At 42.6% G+C, this 20,001-nt stretch overlaps 2 protein-coding genes across 2 annotated transcripts; both read right to left on the reverse strand.

Annotated features, from left to right (window-relative positions):
• Nucleotides 1-1,000: 1,000 nt before the first annotated feature.
• Nucleotides 1,001-8,473, reverse strand: LOC117051402 (interferon alpha-inducible protein 27-like protein 2A). The gene is made up of 6 exons (XM_033157758.1): nt 8,452-8,473; nt 7,707-7,716; nt 5,000-5,031; nt 3,883-3,912; nt 1,368-1,529; nt 1,001-1,264 (listed from the first exon to the last, which is right to left on the reverse strand). The coding sequence occupies exons 3-6, from the start codon at nt 5,013-5,015 to the stop codon at nt 1,182-1,184; spliced, it is 291 nt and encodes a 96-aa protein (XP_033013649.1). The 5' UTR covers nt 5,016-5,031; nt 7,707-7,716; nt 8,452-8,473; the 3' UTR covers nt 1,001-1,181.
• A 3,609-nt stretch (nt 8,474-12,082) lies between these two features.
• On the reverse strand, nt 12,083-18,976 carry LOC117051403 (interferon alpha-inducible protein 27-like protein 2A). The gene is made up of 5 exons (XM_033157759.1): nt 18,936-18,976; nt 15,953-15,982; nt 14,211-14,243; nt 12,570-12,731; nt 12,083-12,473 (listed from the first exon to the last, which is right to left on the reverse strand). Exons 2-5 carry the CDS (start codon nt 15,963-15,965, stop codon nt 12,397-12,399), a joined length of 285 nt encoding a protein of 94 aa, XP_033013650.1. The 5' UTR covers nt 15,966-15,982; nt 18,936-18,976; the 3' UTR covers nt 12,083-12,396.
• Nucleotides 18,977-20,001: the final 1,025 nt, after the last annotated feature.

Here is a 20,001-nt window from a genome sequence, read left to right on the forward strand (position 1 = left end):
ACATTGCAACAAAATACACAACAAAAAAGACTAATAAAAAAACAAATATTTAAATCTAACTCACCCTCTTTTGTAACATTGTAGATTGACTTCCCCTCGCCCTCTCAGTCTGCTTTCCTTGTATATCATCTTCAGTAATTTCTTTACCTTTTTATATTCTAATGTTAATACACAAATCATCTTCTCTTATTTAATAATCTTAACATTACTTCATCTATTTCTTCATCTTATCTAACTTCTATATCTGTTGCCTATCTATTCTTCCTGGTTATTTTAAATACTAATCTTAACATAATTTTTAAAATATACTTTAAATTTGTTCCGATCTTTCTCGACTGCGTCATCCCTCTGATCTCGGGAGTTTCCCGGTCAGCTCAGCAAGCATGCCCTTCTAAATGTAACAAATCAGCATTTGTTAAATTTATCCAGTCCCAGATCCAGCAGATGCAAGATGCTTCATAATACAGTATAATCTTAAATCTGGTAGAGAAACCACCTCTATCTTTAGCAACTATTAATGATGTATGTTAAATTCTTGGTTTTCCCCCTCTCCAGATGAATCTTGAAATGTATTTTTGCCATTCTTTGAAGCATCTCAGTTTACCCCCGGGATTGACTGAAATAAAAAGTTTTTTTGGTCTGATCCTTAATTTTTATTATTATTTTTAATGTCCCCTCAAAGCTATTGACTATCACAACTTTGCAAAGGAGTGTTTTCCTCTATTGGTTCTGAATCTGCTGCCAGTTAATTGCACTAGGTGAATCCAAGCTCTGTTACTGGGGGCCTCAGTACATGTCTGGACTCTAATCGGAATGGGATTCTCAACTAAGAAGTTCATAATTGTGCAAAGAGGGGAAATTGAGTTTTTCCCAGTGCAGCACAAAACACTGAAGTCAAAAGCCTGCTAAGGAAAACATGGATCTTTTCTTCATGGGACAGCAAGTATTTTACATGTGTGTTGTTGTGTGATGCCACCAATCAGCTTTCTTGTTAACACACTTGTTGTTTAATTCTCAAAGCTTTATTTGTTGTTGCACATTTTGGCCAGTAGGAATAACGTAGCATTGATTAAAATCACATTTTGCTTAAGGCAAGTTAAGCGAGTCATGCGGTTGATGGCAAAACATAATTTTCCAAGTACTGCTCTTCCAAGTAGATATGGCCTCTGTGCACGTGTATCTTATTTTTTACGAAAGATGGCAGGTAGCAGTGCTCCAACAGCAGTCACGGCAGCTTTGGTAGCAACGGACAGCCCAGCAGCACCTAGAAGATGATTAAGGCACACAATTATTAGGATGAAGATCTCAAGGTGCGGAGATTGGCTCTGCCAATCATGTGGTTCTTGTCCTGAGAGCAGCACACATACCGACTGACTGAAGCGCGGCAACAGCGCTCCCAGCTGCTACTCCTCCACCATTGGCGACGGCCGCTGCTGACATCATTTTTGCAGCCAGAGTGCCAGCTGCAATTCCAGCTCCAGTGAAACCTGCTGCTCCCACTGCTGCTGGGACAGCAATCGTGGCCACTGCTGCAAGAACACAGAATAAGATATATGTTACATGATAGAAGCCTTAAATCTAAATTGGCCAGACCACAGTGCTTAACTGTCTTGGCTGTTCAATTCTTTCAATTAATCTGTAAAAATCATGAAGTTCTTGCATTCCATTAATAATTGCGTTCCATTAATAATTAATTCTTTCTTCGGGGGAGGCTTGTTAGATCCTAAAACAGCAGATATAATGTATATAAAGAAAGAGCAAAGGCTCTCCTCCCGCTACATACCAATCAGGTTATGGCGAAAATCTTCTCCAGATGAAGACCTTGGCACTCAGTGGCTGATTCATGTGGCAGGTTATCTTGTCTCCCTAACCCAGAACACACCTGTTCCTTAAATCCAAATTCAGATCCATCTTAAAAAACAGAAGAACCTCCATGCATAGTGACTGATTTGGAGAGCTACCGATATGTGCAGTCTATATACACATTCTGCCCCCCACATTCTGTCAGAAGTAGAAGCAGGTATTGGACAATCTGAGTGAAAGCTCACCTCCCCAATCTGGGGGTGGGGGGCTTGCAGGATTACTCTCAAATTCTCCTTAATTTGCTGCATGGACGGTCTCCGCTAGCACGGAAGCCGCTTTTCACCATAGTGGTGAGCACTGGAAATCCAAACCAAATATCATAATTACACCCACCTCCGCTGTGCCTCATTCCGAAGGAAATATGAACCCTGGCTAAGTGCCTGGAACCCCTGGAATCTTGCACCACTTGGGAGAGTAGGGTGGCATGCAACAATATTGTTTCTCAGAAGTTGTTTGTGTACTAGCATCAGGAGTCCTTATTTTTTGAACAAATCCATCCATAATGTAATTTGATTTTATGGAGGTTGTAAGGACTCTCAGTGGTTGCTCATGAGGAATTAGGCAGACGCAGAACTTCTTCTAAACTAAGTTCTTTATTGTGCCGATATTTACAGTGGAGTTACAGTAAAGACGTCCAGCTCATCCCTCTGCAGAGTCCGGGAATGTCTGCTTCCGGTTTTTAGTCCAACATAAGAGGCGCGGGATTCTGAACCCCCACCTCCACCTTCCACGTCCTTCCTGCCTGCGAAAATGGGGCGCGGGAAAAGCTCCCTGCTCCCTACTTCCTGCCTTGTGCTGAGGCTCTCCAACTCTGTCACAGCCCCTGCGCCGACTTCCTGCTACCAGCTCCCACTCCCCACTGGATTGGCTGTCGCTTCCCTCACTCTGGGAAGAGGATGAGCTGCTCAAGGCAGGAGGGGGTTCCTGGTACTGCAAAAGCGGGCTGTCTTCCCGCAGCGGTGAGGGGGGTTTCCTGACAGAGGTTGTGTTAGATTACCCGTATATGTTTACTTCAGGCAGTAAGGGCATCTAGTTTTTGCTAAATTTAACGGTTTTGGCTATCCCTTCAGTTATTTTGTTTTGCTATGCCAGGTATTTTGCTATAAGTAAAAAATAAAGAATCCAAGAACTCTGGCCAGGCGGGAGATCAGTTTTAAAGTCTTCAAACAGTTTTATAATTATGGTATTAAAACAAATTCCAGTTGAGATAATGCCGTTCCCCAGAGATTATCAAGCCACCCTTTCATTGCTAACCCCCATCATTAACAATGCCTTGCCAGCTCCATTCATGCTGCTTCAAGCAAGAGAGCCACCAGCTCTCAATGAATCAGAACCTTCTGGTTGCCCAATGTCAGTCATGCTAGAGCTGGGTCAGGGACAGGAGGAACCAGTTGCCCAGTGATAGCTGATATTTTTGCAAACCCCAAAACTCCTTGGCATATCTGCATTCCCAACACAGGTTCCTAGCCTCCCTCTTGATCTGTTCTGGCTTGAAATAAAAGACCCAGTACATAGTTGGATCACCAGGAGGTGGTTTTGGCTTGGCAGCTTGTGCAGAGACTTGCCGTACAATACCTCATGCTTCCTCTGAAGCTCCATAAAGGTTCTTTCTCTACTTAAAAAAAAAAAATTAAGGCTCTTTCTCTTTCCTGTTGCTGTTGGAACATTTCCTGGCCCTTATCCAGACTTTACTTTTAAGCTGCATGTGAATAGCTTATCACAGTTGTCTGAATGTTTTGTTAGCATATTAAACATTTGTATAGCACACCCAAGTGTTCAAAGTGTTTCACGAGCACTATTATCTGATGTAATCCTTACAAGAACCCTGCAAGAGAAGTCAGTATTATTATCTCCCGTACTGTAGATTGGGAGGACAGATGCATCTTGCTTTGCAGCTCAGGCTCTTTACTACTACACAATACCAGTTCTCGTTTCCTAGAGTTAAATATTTGCCTGTGCACAGTACAGCTCTTAAAAACAAAACCTACCCAATTTGAAACCTACTTACTAAAGACTTACCCAAGCCGGCTACACCTCCAAAGACCATACCTACGAAGCAAGAGAAGCTTGTAATGTAAGAGTTCTCAAGTACATGTAAAATGGTACCTATGGCAGAGGGAAGTGGAAGCTATCAATTGGCACTGTGCCCAGAAATGAACTGCTATCCAGTGCAAATCTTTTAATACTGGACAAGATATATTTCAAACAGGCATTTTCCAATGTAACGGCATAGGGGCATTTTCTTAAGCAGCTTCAATTTCCATGCTGTCTTAACAACAACAACAACAATTTATTATTTATACCCCACCCATCAGGCTGGGTTTCCCCAGCCACTCTTCAAAGGCAGCTCCACATGTGGCTAGATACAATAATCTAATAAGTTCTTGTAACATAGGATAACTGACTGAACTATCTTAGTCTAGAAAATGCTGCAGCTGCCATACCAGTGAATGGTGCCAGACCAGAGTTGAAAGAAAAATAATTCCAATATGTTTCAGCCAGCCTCAATTCTTGATCACTATCTATGCAAAGTTGTACAAGATTTCAAAATATATCATTAACATTTTGAGGTAGCTTGCCTGGAAACATTATTTCAGTTTTCTGATGACTTTTTATCGTTTTCTTCTGTGTGGTCTCTTTTTAAAAAAAGAACTGCTTAGCAATGCTATTGTTTCAGTGGCATAATGATTTAGCCCTAAATTTAACGAAGTCAGGACAACTTGTATTACGATAAGGTGCTGGACCCAGGTAAATGTATATTCATGCCCACAAGAGACCTCCAGTTTCAGGAACAAGGAAATTCTAGTTGAGGTGAGAGACAACACACACATTTAACCAAGTATGGCCTACTGGTGTGGATGGGAAACATCAAGATAAATTTTGGAAGAATAAAATCAAAAGCAGTTATATGCAGATGAAGGCGCACAAATACACACTCAGAAACAGTGGCCTGTGTACATACATGTAAGTGCCATAGTCTGGACATAGTCCACTTGTAAAGTGTGCTTCTAATTTTAACCTAGGCTGAGTGGGGGCAGAAGTGAGGAGAACCCTGTGTCCCCGACTGAGAAGAGTTCGAGAAGACTGGAAGGTGACAAGTTACCCAATCCCCGAAAAAGTAAATAGGCTCTCTTACCTGGAATGCCCACCATTTTGGCTTTAAGAGACCTGAAGAGAGATGCCAGAAACAGTTAGGCTAATGCAGTGTACAATTGTGTGTTATCAACTATGGAACTCTATCCCACAGGAGGCAGTGATGGCCACCAGTTTGGGTGGCTTTAAAAGGGGATTGAAGAAATTCCTGGAGGATAAGGCTATCAATGGCTACTTAGCCATGACGGCTGTGACCTGCCTTCAGGTCAGAGGCAGCAGTGCTTCTGAAGAGCAGTTGTTGGAAACCACAGGAGGGGAGAGGGCTCTTGTGCTTGAGGGTTTTCCAGATGCATTTGGATGGCCACTGTGATAACTGGACACTGTCTATTTGGGATAATTCTATACAGTTCATCTGACAACGTGGACTCTGGTGGTTTAGCTACCAATCCCTCTTCCCAGTTAAACCAGGGTATTGTAGTTTTGTAAGAGAGTTCATAGAATCATAGAGTTGGAAGAGACCACAAGGGCCATCCAGTCCAACCCCCTGCCAAGCAGGAAACACCATCAAAGCATTCCTGACAGATGGCTGTCAAGCCTCTGCTTAAAGACCTTCAAAGAAGGAGACTCCACCACACTCCTTGGTAGCAAATTCCACTGCCGAACAGCTCTCACTGTCAGGAAGTTTTTCCTAATGTTTAGGTGGAATCTTCTTTCTTGTAGTTTGAATCCATTGCCCCGTGTCCACTTCTCTGGAGCAGCAGAAAACAACCTTTCACCCTCCTCTATATGACATCCTTTTATATATTTGAACATGGCTATCATATCACCCCTTAACCTTCTCTTCTCCAGGCTAAACATACCCAGCTCCCTAAGCCGTTCCTCATAAGGCATCGTTTCCAGGCCTTTGACCATTTTGGTTGCCCTCTTCTGGACACGTTCCAGCTTGTCAGTATCCTTCTTGAACTGTGGTGCCCAGAACTGGACACAGTATTCCAGGTGAGGTCTGACCAGAGCAGAATATAGTGGTACTATTACCTCCCTTGATCTAGACGCTATACTCCTATTGATGCAGCCCAGAATTGCATTGGCTTTTTTAGCTGTTGCATCACACTGTTGACTCATATCAAGTTTGTGGTCTACCAAGACTCCTAGATCCTTTAAGAACTCTCAGCACCAAGAACTCTCAAGACATTTTGGTGCCTGAGACAAATCAGAAAATGGTGTTGTCCCCTCAGGAATCCTGGGAATTGTAGTTTGTCAGTTTGTAGCCTGACATGTAGATAAACAACGTGCTGGAAAGAGGGTTCCCAACTCTGTCATCTGTCTGGCAGGAAAATATCCAGAAGCATAATCATTCCTGCATGGCAGGCTGCTCTAAAAAGGCATAGAAGGACCGGCAAGAATGGTAGCAATCCCAAACCATAATAATAATAATAGAATTAGAATAATAATAATTAATGAATAATAATAAATGAGTAATAATAATAATAATAATAATAATAGCAAATAAGTACACGTAGTGCATAAAATCTCAGCATTCCCTTTGTACAACATGTAGCCCCATGACAAAGCAGAGCTAGAAAGGATTCATCTTTCTTTCCTGGGGGGGGGTGTATGAGGGATGGGTTTATGCATGCAGCATCGCCTTTTTCAGAGGCAAATATACCAGCAGCTGCAAAACTGCAACTGCCCCAAAGAATAGATGCTGAGAAATAGCATAAAGCCAAGATTTGATTTTTAGATGCAAATAAATAACCATGAGTATGAATCAAAGGGAAATAAAAGTGCTTGACAGCAGCACTGGACAATCTCAGGAGGAGGATATAATTATTGCTTTTATTTGTGGTATCTAGGATTGTCTGAAACAGCTGTGTGGCAGGCAGAAATGCCAGGCCAGCTCTCCCCATCAAGGCATCCTCATGCTGGGAAAAGCTGCACCCTGGTTTTCGTTTTTCACAGATAATCTAAATATGAAAGCATCAGAAGTCTCCTTTCCTTGCCTTTTTATCAGGAGACATAACACTGTCAAGTGTTAAGAAACTGAGATATGAAAGCTAGGAGCTATGTAAATGGAACTTTAAATCTATGTCTAGGCACATTTTAAAAAATAAGAATACAAAGCTGAAAATGAATGAAGCACAGCTAAAATCTTATGTTCATTTTTCACATGGTCTAGTCCTCATCTGAAGACTGCAAAAAAAACCACAAAGCCATTACTTCCCCTGCCTGCTCCGCTAATATTCTAATGAGGGTCCCTTCTCCAGTCTTCAGAGAGTGGCTGGAAGTGGGGAGGCAGAAAAAGGTCCTCCTTTCCGTCCAGCTATGGCAGTTTTAATGTGAAATCTGAGGCGCAGTACTGCACCCAGAGCTCAGAAGATGCTCAAAACAAATTCAGTAAAGATACTAGAAGAATGCAGTCAAGCCTTGTAGAAACTTCAACAACAATGCAGTCTGGTGAACAAGTATGGTTCGCAAAGCTGCAGCTACAACAGCTTGATTCTATGGACATCTCACTTGGAAGCAAGTCAAAGAATGCACCCCGCCCCCTTGGTTCGGAAGCCACTTCTCAAAAAATGAAGACAGGCTTTCCATTGAGCTTTAAGACAGCATGAAAGTATGGATGGCCATCTGTCATGGATGCTTTAGCTGAGATTCCTGCATTGCAGGGGGTTGGACTAGATGACCCTCGGTGTCCCTTCCAACTCTACAATTCTTTGATTCTGCTAGGTGTCCTTTACATTTTATCTTACCTTTTCCAAACTTGCTTGATCAGACGAGATATGAAAGGGGAAAAAGAATGTGGGGGAAAGAGCAACATAATTTTTTTTTTCCAGTTCTTTGGGTGGTATCCAACTAACTCATTCCACACACACCTTGAATTCTCTCTGAAGTGTTGAGGGAACCAAGAACAGATTTAGGAGGTGCGGGATGGGTGTGAGTTCAATTGCACAGGTGGAAACCCTTGCCCTGATTAAACAAGTTAGTCAAATACTGTCCTATATTTTTTAATATAACCAAATGTAAATTTAAAATGTGCAAATTTAAATGATTGATCATTCATACAACCAACAGTCACCAGGTCATACTACAAGTACACAGCTAAAGAATTACACCATCATTAGAATTTCAAAAATTTAACAAATGGCTGCCAGTTATCCAAAGAGTCTGCTTGCTTCAATCCATCCTATAAATGTTGCATAAATCTAATATATCGCTAACAATATAAACAATTGCATGAAATTACCTCTTACAATATCCTGCCGAAAACACTGCATATATGTACATATCGACCAAACATACTTAACATCTACTAAATTCTTGGAAAACAGACATTGTGTGTGTGGGGGGGTGATACTTGGTCTCTCGCATATGAAGAGAAGTCAGCTCTCCAAAACAGAAACATCTCTATGTTCAGTTGCTGGGCTGCGGAAGGAACGAATCGAGTCACTAATTTCTTGATTGTTTTGTTTAACGCTGCTAGAAGCTGTTACTTACCGGCTCCTCTCCTTACAGATCTGCAGCTACCTTCATCACGTTCTCTATGGTGGGGAGGGGCTAGTGACTGACAGCATTCTCCGCCAATGGAAACAGTACCCTAGACTCTCATTCTATACTGCAGCCCTCCCCCAGTTTTTAAGTGATGCTCAGAAAGACGAGCCCACAAAACCTTTAGGTTTCTATTTCCCCGTCTTCTGAAGAGGAAGGGAGGAAACGAAAGTGACATTGTATAATGGTCTTACAACATTGATACCACGTGGCTTGTAATTTTAATGATTCAGTTTCCCCTTTTGTAGCTTGCCTAGGAGCGAGAAGAGATAGACTGAGCTACGTCTCCATGGGAATATTCACAAATTAAGCATTTTCATCAGGAACCGTGAGAGAAATACAAGGGCTGAGTCAGCTAAGTGGTTTGAGCATATACTGGTAATGAACCCTATGAAAACACTCCCCCCCCCTATTTTTTTAAGGGCAATCCAATATGTGTACACAAACAGGCAACTAATCTGTAGTTGGAAAGTTTCAGGAGATGAATGGAATTATGTATGGGAGGAATGAAATAATAAAGCTGAGTCACGATGAGACTTAATTACTTATATCAAAAAGGATTCAAAATTCTTCAGACAAATCCTGGGAATGTCGATTTCAAAAAATTCTGCTGGGAAAAAGGTCATGTCCATGTGGAGATGGCAGAATTGAATAAGTAGCTCATGTGCTTCTAGCTTGCACTCTTCGTAAAGATTTGAGGAGTGAGGTTATTACCCCTCTACTGTGTCCTTTCTTCTAGCAGATCAAGATAATCAGGTGACAGCAAAAACCACCAAAATTTTAGGAGGGGCAATTAGAATAAGATCTATTATTTGATTATTGATGTAAACCTCCAGAATGCATTTTGTATAGTTAAGTTTTTACCTCTATCTTCAGTACATTTTATTTTATTGCTATAGGTAGTGGCTGATGCCAATAAAGATTCTTCTTCTTCTTCTTCAATACTTTTATCAGAAAGGATTCAAATCCTGGGAATGTGAAAGAGGGGAAAGGTGGCAGTGAAGGGGTGGGGTGGCTGTTATTTATTTATTTATTTTACACGCTAGAAGTTATTGGAAGCAAATATTGAAAGCAATTACCTATACTGTGATTCCGGGAGAAAATGAAAGCCCAAGTAAAAATAATTCGTTCTGCATCTGCAGTCAGCATGGGTGTTGTGAAAGTTCACTAGCACGTTTTGGGGGGTTGGGTGAGGCTTTGTCACCCCAATGTGGTGACATTTTGGTGAGTAATATTTTTCATCATTAACTTTCAGGAGTAGTTTTAAAATATTCCTGCCTACCCATACATTTGATGACTGAAAGATACTGCTCCCGGTAAGCTTGACATTACTAGCTTTCAGCGTGTTAAGGAAAATTTCCAGCCGCCACCTTCCCCCACCGCGCAGCCTCCTCGCGGGACTCCCGCGCTGCCGAGTGCGGGACCTGGAAGCCTCTTTCTTCTCTTTGCCCCCCCCGACGATGAGCGGGTACCCCTTCACCACACAAGTCGCACAAGCACCACATAAAACCCTCGCGATAAAGGGTTTCCCCTAAATGTCCCGAAAAGCCTCCGAGAAGCGCTCCTGTCAAAGAGCTCCTCGTGCGCGCCATTTTCTCAATGAACGGCAAACCCACCAATCAGGAGCATGCATTCAGCTCAGCCTGCAAAATGGAACGTTCAGCTCAGCTACTGTGATGTACTCAACACCTTCTTGCTTGACTGCACGCTAAGTGGGTATTGACAGGCTCCCTGCTGCGAGAACAATGGAACTGAAACTAAAATGTATCTAGTTTGGGAAGCTATTAATTATAACTTGTTACAATGTTGCAAATGGACAATTTAGACTCTGGGTGGCCCGTTTTGACAGCTCAAAATGTTTATTATTGTAAAAATCCACAACTCCTGAACGCAGTGTCCAATCTGCTCAGTTCTGGTGTCTATCTTCTCCTCAGGAGATGGACTTTCCATCCCCTCGGTTCCCGCCATCCTCCGACCATCAGAAGTATATTTTCCTGAACCTATATGATTTTTGGACTTTTGTGTCAGTGACTTCCATAATCCTGTAAACGGTAACTCACCCTGGTGCAAGAGGAAATGCATTCCTCCCAGTAATCCTCACAATCACCCTCCGATCAGTTGCCATGGTAGCAGACATCCTCCCAGAAGTTTCCTATTGTTCTCTCCCGGTAGAAACTCTCAATGTATATTGCACCCACCCTAAATCCATTCACCGATTCCTGCCACCCTTCCTGATATGTAAAACTTGTTTACCTATATGTAAATTCTGCTAGAACCTCCTCTCTCCCCCTCCCTTCTCTGACGTTTCTATGATGTATCTCACTATGTATTCTGGGCTATGGCGGGAAGTTTTAAAAGTCCGTGACACCCTTTGTTCGGCAATAAACTCCTTTGCTTTTGAACCTTGTTGCGCAATAAACTCCTTTGCTTTTGCTCCAATCTCCGGCTGGTCTCCATTACCTCCGCAGCGAACCACGGGCTTCCTCCGTAGGAGCGGGAGCTGAGCAGCCTCGACCCGGTAATTTCCGTAACAAGCGCATGTGACTGTTCTATTATATTTTATTAAGTTTTTGGATGTTTATAAATGTTTTCATGTTATTTATAACTGTGTTATGGACAAAAGGTCCAGTGCTGGGGTGGCCTAAGCCATTAATCACACCAGGATCAAAAAGATTTATTCAGATAGCAGGAAGAAAGTATGGGGAAATCGAGTTCCAAATCCTGTACAGCATTTATGGCGTGCTCACACAATTTATACAGTTAACTCTATACGTAGTAATACTATGATTCTATTGGCTATAAGCATTGGCATAAGCAATCCCTACAGCAACCTACTTCTTTTTTCATCTTATCTTGCACAGCCAGCAGTGTACTCGGAAGTAAAAAAGTGGATTTGTTGGACTAGGGGAAGATAGTTGTTTAAATGCCTAGACCTTAGGTTCCAGTTTGTGCTGGAATCACCTACATAAAATGCTGACCATCTGGAAGATTCCTTGGTCCCCCGTTTGTCATTCCCAGGGGTGTTTCAATTCTGTCTGGTGTTTCCATTTAACACTGTTGCTTTTAAGTAGCACATACCCCAAGTTCAAAAGTTCTCCAAATAGTTTGTGGCGAGTGCTGAAAGACCACCCTTGAGTGCTGCCAAGATAAGTTTTGTGAAGCTTAACAGGCAGGCCTGTCCCATGCTTCTTCCCACTATATTCTGCTCAATGTTCCAAATAACTATAGTGATTAATAGTCATCAACAGAACTAGAGAGTTGGAAGGGACCCTGAGGATTCTAGTCCAACCCCTGCAATGCAGGAATATGCAACTGCCCAATATCTGTCATCAATCAATTGGTCTGATCCTTATTTATTATTATTATTTTTTAATGTCCCCTCTAAGCTATTGACTATCACAACTTTGCAAAGGAGTGTTTTACTCTATTGGTTCTGAATCAACTGCCAGTCAATTGCACTAGGTTAATCCGAGCTCTGTTACTGGGGGCCTCAGTACATGTCTGGACTCTAATCGGAATGGGATTCTCAACTAAGAAGCTCATAATTGTGCAAAGAGGGGAAATTGAGTTTTCCCCAGTGCAGCACAAAACACTGAAGTCAAAAGCCTGCTAAGGAAAACATGGATCTTTTCCTCATGGGACAGGAAGTATTTTACATGTGTGTTGTTGTGTGATGCCACCAATCAGCTTTCTTGCTAACACACTTCTTGTTGTTGTTTAATTCTCAAAGCTTTATTTGTTGTTTCACATTTTGTCCAGTAGGAATAACGTAGCATTGATTAAAAGCACATTTTGCTTAAGGTACGTCAAGTGAGTTATGCTGTTGATGGCAAAGCATGATCTTCCAAGTACTGCTCTTCCAAGTAGATATGGCCTCTGTGCACGTGTGTCTTCTTAACGGCAGACGGCAGACAGCAGTGCTCCACCAGCTGTCACTGCAGCTGTGGTAGCAGTGGAGAGCCCAGCAGCACCTAGAAGATGATTAAGGCACACAATTATTGGGATGAAGATCTCAAGCATTGGCTCTGCCAATCATGTGGTTCTTGTCCTGAGAGCAGCAGACATACCGACTGACTGAAGCGCAGCAACAGCGCTCCCAGCTGCTACTCCTCCACCATTGGCGACGGCCGCTGCTGACATCATTTTTGCAGCCAGAGAGCCAGCCGCAATTCCAGCTCCAGTGAAACCTGCTGCTCCCAGTGCTGCTGGGACACCAATCGTGGCCACTGCTGCAGGAACACACAATAAGCTGTATGTTACATGACAGAAGCCTTAAATCTAAATTGGCTAGACCACAGTGCTTAACCGTCTTGGCTGTGGGTCCTGGAAGACCTGCTCCCTACTTTGCAGGCCTTTTCCCACCTGGCCTGGGATGGTGGAGCCCTGACTGACAGACTCTTATTTCAAAAGCTAAGGTGGCTGAATAGACTCTTGGGCTGGGGTATTTAGGGAAGTGGTTTCCAAATTGGGGGGGGGGGTCTGTGGCACCTCCCTGAGAGAACTTGCTTATCTTGCTAATTGGGGAGTGAAAGCCATCTGTGGATCATTGAGCCTCCATGCACTATCAGGGAAAGTTGCTGGATGGCAAGAAAGTAGGGATTGGGGCACAACCTCTGACATCATTTTACGGCTGTTGCAATTGGTGCAAGGAGAGAAAAAAATACCCCAAGTTCATGGGGCGAGTTCATGGAGCCCTGCTAGGATGAGAGGGGAAGCAGCTCCTGGTTGCTTATCATCTAAAACAGGCTTCCTCAAACTCGGCCCTCCAGATGTTTTGAGACTACAATTCCCATCATCCCTGACCACTGGTCCTGCTAGCTAGGGATCATGGGAGTTGTAGGCCAAAAACATCTGGAGGGCCGAGTTTGAGGAGGCCTGATCTAAAATAATTAAACTAGGAGCGCCTAATTCAGACAACTTGGCGTATAAAGCTCTCCACCTATTGTCATTGCCCCCATCAATCCATCTTTTACCCCAAGGTCCCAAAGCGGATTACAACAATTAAAACACAATATTTAAAGGTAATAGAAAACAACTTAATGCCATATGAATAAGGGGGATTCTAAAAATATGCCCAATCAAGCAAATGCATAATTTTCCGTCCAGCCCTCATTGATTTTGGACGGGGGGGGGGGGCAACCAGGTGCCTAGAAACTTGGGCTTAGGGAGAATTTGGTTCAAGTCCCTTTTTCGCTTTAAGAATTCAGAGTAGCCCTAGACCAGTCACTGTTTCTGAGACCAGTGGAGTGAGGGGGGGACAAACCTTTTCACCAGCACTAGGTACCTCCGTTGCTAGCACCTGCTCACAACAACTTGCCATAACTTAAGCTGCGTTTCTGACAGTCATGGCAGTTTGTGTCTCTCCTCCATCCACCCACCCCTGCCATCCTTCCTGCTTTGGCTATCTCTGCTACCAGTGCATTTTTTCTTGAAAAAAGGTGGGGGAACTGACTATGATATATAGATATTTGCTTAATGCAGAAAGGGCACCCACATTTTGTTAAATTTAATGCTATTGGCCATCCCTTCAGTTATTCTGTTTTGATATGCTAGGTGTTCTGTCAAAGCCATTCAACAAATCTCATCAAGCCAGACTTTCATTGTGAACTCCACCATTTCCAATGACTTGCAAGCTTCATTCATGCTGCTGCAAGCAAGATAATCACCAAAACCTGCCCAACTGAAAATCCATATTACTAAAGACTTACCCAAGGCAGCTGCTCCTCCCAAAACTGCAGTTACTGAAAGAGAGACTTGTTTTAATAAGGTATAAAATGCAAAAAAAGCATCAGGTGAGCTATAACTATGATGGGCATATTTGTCAGTTCCAGTTCCTTTCTGTTCCTCATGTTTTCTAATCTCAGGTTCAGTTCTCCACATTTCCATATCAGCTTGATTTAAAAGCAAATACAAATTCTCATGAAAATTTATCAACATTTTAATGCTAATTTCTCCTAATATATACATTTGTATGCAATATTCCCTAGTGCACACTTTTTTTTTTGCAAAGCAATTTCTCTTAATACATTTTTAAAAATGTTATTTTTACTAATCTACACATTTCTTTTCCCCCCCTTTTTTATATAGAAGAAGAGTTTGGATTTGATATCCCGCTTTATCACTACCCGAAGGAGTCTCAAAGCGGCTAACATTCTCCTCTTCCCTTCCACCCCCACAACAAACACTCTGTGAGGCGAGTGGGGCTGAGAGACTTCAAAGAAGTGTGACCAGCCCAAGGTCACCCAGCAGCTGCATGTGGAGGAGTGGAGATGCGAACCCGGTCTAATCTACACATTTTTAAGGACAGTGTGTGCCTTTTTGTACACATTGCTTGGCTGAAGAACTGCACTGCAAAATTCAGAGACGTGCATATTTCAAAGGGTTGTTGTTTTGGTTCTTATACTGCTTCAGAAAGTGCAAATTAGGGAGGTTCGCCTTTCAATTTGAACAGAAATGAGTTTCTCCCCCATCGCTACCTGTGGCAGACAGAAGTGGAAGCTATCAATTGGCACTGTGCTCAGAAATGAACTGCTATCCAGTGCAAATCTTTTAATACTGGGCAAGATGTATTTCAAACTGGCATTTTCCAATGTAACAGCACAGGGGCATTTACATGCAGAGCTGGAAGAAAAGTATTTCAGATTTGTTCAATTCTTTCATCCAGTCTTGGTCACTATGTATACGGTTGTACAATTTTAAAAAATACTTGCATTCATACCCACAAGAGACCTCCAGTTTCAGGAACAGGGAAGTTCTAATTGAAGCGTAAGGCAACACACACATTTAAGCAAGTACTGCCTACTAGTGTACATGAACATTAAGATAGATTTTGGAAACTTAAAATTAAAAGCACTCCTATGCCGATGAAGGCATACAAATACATGCACAGAAACAGTACTGGGATGCGGGTGGTGCTGTGTTCTAAACCACTGAGCCTCTTGGGCTTGCAGGCAGTTAAAATCCCTGCGATGGGGTGAGCTCCTGTTGCCCTGTCCCAGCTTCTGCCAATCTAGCAGTTTGAAAGCATGCCAGTGCAAGTAGATAAATAGGTACCACTGCAGTCGGAAGGTAAACGGCGATTCTGTGCACTCTCGTTTCCATCACAGTGTTTTGTTGTGCCAGAAGTGGTTTAGTCATGCTGGCCACATGATCCAGAAAGTTGTCTGAGGACAAACACCGGCTCTCTCAGCCTCAAAAGCGAGATGAGTGCCGCAACCCCATAGTCACCTTTGACTGGAATTAAATGTCCAGGGGTCCTTTACCCTTTTACCTTACTTGTGCTATAGTGTCAACAGATCCTAACAGTGAAGCATGCTTCCGATTTTAATCTGCGCTGAGTGGGGGTGGGGGTGAGGAGAGTTTGTGTCACTGACTGAGAGTTTGAGACAACTGCTTTGGACTATAAGGTTACAGTTACCCAATCCCCAAGAAAGTAAACAGGCTCGCTTACCTAGATCAGCCATGCTGGCTTCCTAAAGACCTGAATAGAGGTGCGAGAAACTCTCGTTAGGATAATGCAGTGTACAATTGTGTGTTAAACTATGAAACTCGATCCCACAGGAGGCAGCGACGGCCACCAATTTTGGGTGGCTTTAAAAGAGGACTGGACAAATTCATGGAGGACATGGCTATCAGTGGCTACAAGCCATGATGGCTATGCTCTGCCTCCAGGTTAGAGGCCCCAATGCTTCTGAATACCACTGGAGTTGCGACTGATGGTTTTCCGGATGCATCAGGATGGCCATTGTGAAAACAGGATTCTAGACTAGATGGAACATTGGCTTGATCTAGCAAGATCTTAAGTTCTTAACTAACCACTCAGACTCCCACTGCGTCCAGAACCCACTCGCACATTATGCCACCGCAATGTTAAAATGATTTGCTTAAAACAATTCCCTGTCGTGTTAACTCTTGTCTCACAGCAAAAGCAACCAAGAGTCTCGTCGTAACATAAAGACTAGCAAATTATATCCAGCATAAGCTTCCATCAGTTAAAAAAGGACTCAGGTTCATGGGTGTAGCCAAGGGGAGGCAGGGGGAGCAGCTCCCCCCATCAAGTAAAACAATATAAATACTTAACTGACCAATCACATTGGTTCTGCCCCCCTAGCAAAAGTCCTGCCCCCCCCCTACCAAATCCTGTCCCCACCCCAACAAAGATCCTGGCTACGCCCATGTGCTGGTTGACAGTATTATACCACTTTAAATGGTGATTGTGGCTTCCCTCAAAGAATACTGGGAACTATATTTTGGTGAGGATGCTGAGAGTTCTTAGGAGGAGATCCCTGATCCTGTTTGAGAGCAACAAGTATCAAAGTGGTTTAACAATCATTCCCTAAATATTTACAGTGACAATTATCATCCTCTGCTGATCTCTATTTCGGGAAGTTTTTACTGTGTGACCTTTTATTGTTTTTGTATTTTGCTGGAAGCAGTCCAGAGTGGCTGGGTATTTATATACAGAAGGGCGGGGTTGTATTATTATTTCCCTTTACACAATTACCAACTGCCTGGTTTTTTTTGTTTTTTGTTTTGCATTTTGTTTCCCTCCTGACCTCTCCATACCCTCTGCCTCCCAAGCATTTGTGTACTGTACATCACTTGGCCAATTTAGGATAATTCTGTGCATCTGATGAAGTGGTTTAGCAATCAATCCCTCTTCCCAGGGAACTCAGAAAATGGTGTCCCCTCGAGGAATCCTGGGAATTGTAGTTTGTCAGTTTGTAGTTTGGTATGCAGATAAACAAAGTGCTGGGGTGAGGGTTCCTCACTCTGCCATCTGCCTGGCAGAAAAAATATTCAGAGACATAATAATTTCTGCAGGCCAGGCTGCCGCTAAAAGGCATAGAAGAGCCAGTAAGAAGGGCATTGGTGGAAAAAGTTAGTTGGATAAAAAGTTAGTTGGGGGTTGGTAGCCACAATTTTTTTTGCTGCAGGTGAAGCCTCCAGAGGGGTGTCATTTTTATAATAATTTTTATTAATTTTCAATTATAATCCAATAATAGCCTCATTATAACAATACCAATTTATAATGCAATTAATAATATCAATCATTAAGATACCAAATTATATAATTTAGATAAGGTGGCCTCCCCACGTGCTAGAATTGATTATTTTCTCTATTTTTGTGTTCCAAAATCTTATTGATTTCAATTACATTCCAGTCATTCCAGAGGGGCGTCATTCAGGCTCCCAGCCGGCAAGGCTTCAGGGATTAGCTTGCGTGCCTGGCCTTCCTGTTTGTGAGCAATCCTGCTTCAGCTTTCCATGTATGTATATTGTTCTTCTGCACTCTTATTTCCCACCCACCCCCATCCTCAGTCAGTTTGGCTCTGGCTTTTAATATATAAGAACAATTAATTTATCTCACAGCTAACCTGCAGCAAAAAATAAAAAATAAAAAAATTATAATGTTCTTAATCGATCAATTATATCCCCATATACTGTAAAAAATGCATACCTTTTATTACTTGTTGATATAAGTTATTTTGGATATTCTGTTGTGTAAATTCTGTTGGGGGGAATTTTTTTTTAAAGCAAAACTTTGTATTCAAATAATATTTTGTCTACTTGTTATGAACAAATGTGTTGAGATGTGTTTGTGTACGCAAATGCCTTTGGTGTGTGTGTGTGTGTGTGTGTGTGTGTGTTAAACCGTGTCTTTGACCTTGGTGAAATAAAGCAGTTTCACCCCTGAATAATGTACTGTGCTTTTAATATAACCAAATGTAAATTTAAAATGTGCAAACTTATATGATTAAAAAATCATAATATCATGAAAACAACCAACAGCTACCAGGTTATACTAAGGTGAAGTAAAGAATGTACTTACAGCCAAAGAGTTAATCTTTAGAATTTTCTACTTAACATTTCTATATGACTTTAACCCAGAAATTTAACAAGCAGCTGCCAATTATATGAGGAGTCTGCTTGTTTCAATCTATCCTATATATGTTGTATTAAGTTAACAAACTGCTAATAATATGAACAATTGTATTAAGCTACCTCTCACCAGATTTTCTTTTGTTAAATGAAGGTATTGTTGCTTTTAAAAACGCATTCAGTATTTGTGTTAAAAACAACCTATTAACAATACTTTTAACAGTTAGATCTTTCATTTTAAAAACATCCTTAATGTTGTCTAACAGTAAAACCAGGGGGGCAAGGGAAGCTCACACCCTGCTTTTTCTTTGATTCCTTTTAAAATACTTTGCCAAAAACACTACGTATCTTTACATCTCCACCAAATAAGCTTAAAGGCTACTCAATTCCTGGAAAACATACATTCTGAGAAGTGATACTTGGTCTTGTGCATTAAGAAATACTTCTCTGAAAAAGAAACATCTCTATATTCAGCTGCTGGGGAAGGAACTGATGGAGTCACCAACTTCCCTTGCTTATTTTGGGTAACCCTGCAAGAAGTTCATACTCACCCACTCAGCTTCTTGCGTATCTGCAGCCACTGCCACCTACCGGGTATATCCTTCTTTATATTGGGGAGAGGCTAGTGACTGACAGCATGCTCCACCAATGAAAACACAATCTGGACTCTAGTTCCATGCTGCAGCCCTGCCCCAGTTATTAAGTAATGTCCAGGGACTAATCCACAAACCTTTAGGTTTCTATTTCCCAGCCCTCTGAGGAGAAGGAGGGAAACGAAAGTAATACACACATATTTGAGCAATATTGGATGACAATCACTAGAACATGAGACTCTTAATCTCAGTGTTGTGGGTTCAAGCCTCACACTGGGCTCCTTCCAGCTCCACAGTTCTACCATCATGATTTTTTTAAAATGTTTTTTTTATTTTTTAAAAAATTATTGGTTTACAAAAGTATGGGCAGTGTCTCTTTTTTCTTTTCCAAGTAATTTTTTTACAGATCAGTTTCATTTGTTGAGACATTAGGATGAAAAGGGGGAAAGAGGTGGAGGGGGGAAAGGCGAGTGTGGGTGGGGTCGGGTGGCGATGTTTCTATTTTACTTAATATATAGAGAGTTTGATGTCAGCGTTGCTTGTGCAGGTTCTCTGCTATTCGCTTGTGTTCCTTTGGTGGTGAGAGAGGTTGGGTTTGGCCTAGGGTATGGTTGTTCGCAGTGGCGTAGGAAGGGCGGGGCGTAGGAAGGGCGCTCCGCCCCGGGTTCCAGGGGAGGGGGGTGACACTCCTTGGCCCCTCCCCCACCGCCTGGCACCCCGTCTGTACTTCTTTACGGACAGGGCAGCCCCACGACCCGCCGCTCGCTTGCTGGCTTGCAGCAGTGCCGGCTGAATCCACTACGCACGCCTGGAAATTCCAGGCATGTGCAGTGCATCCGACACGCCACGCCGTCATGGCGCATGCACTGTGATGTCACAACGCATGCACTGTAACGCCCCTGCCCCCAGGGGGGTGCCTCAGCACCGCCGCCCCGGGCAGCACGGAGGCTTCCTCCGCCACTGGTTGTTCGTTTGTGATTGGCTGTGGTGGTCTTTGTTTTCATGTGGGAGTGGGGTGGGTGGG

This window comes from Lacerta agilis, chromosome 8, assembly GCF_009819535.1.
Source record: "Lacerta agilis isolate rLacAgi1 chromosome 8, rLacAgi1.pri, whole genome shotgun sequence".
Lineage (NCBI taxonomy): Eukaryota > Metazoa > Chordata > Lepidosauria > Squamata > Lacertidae > Lacerta > Lacerta agilis.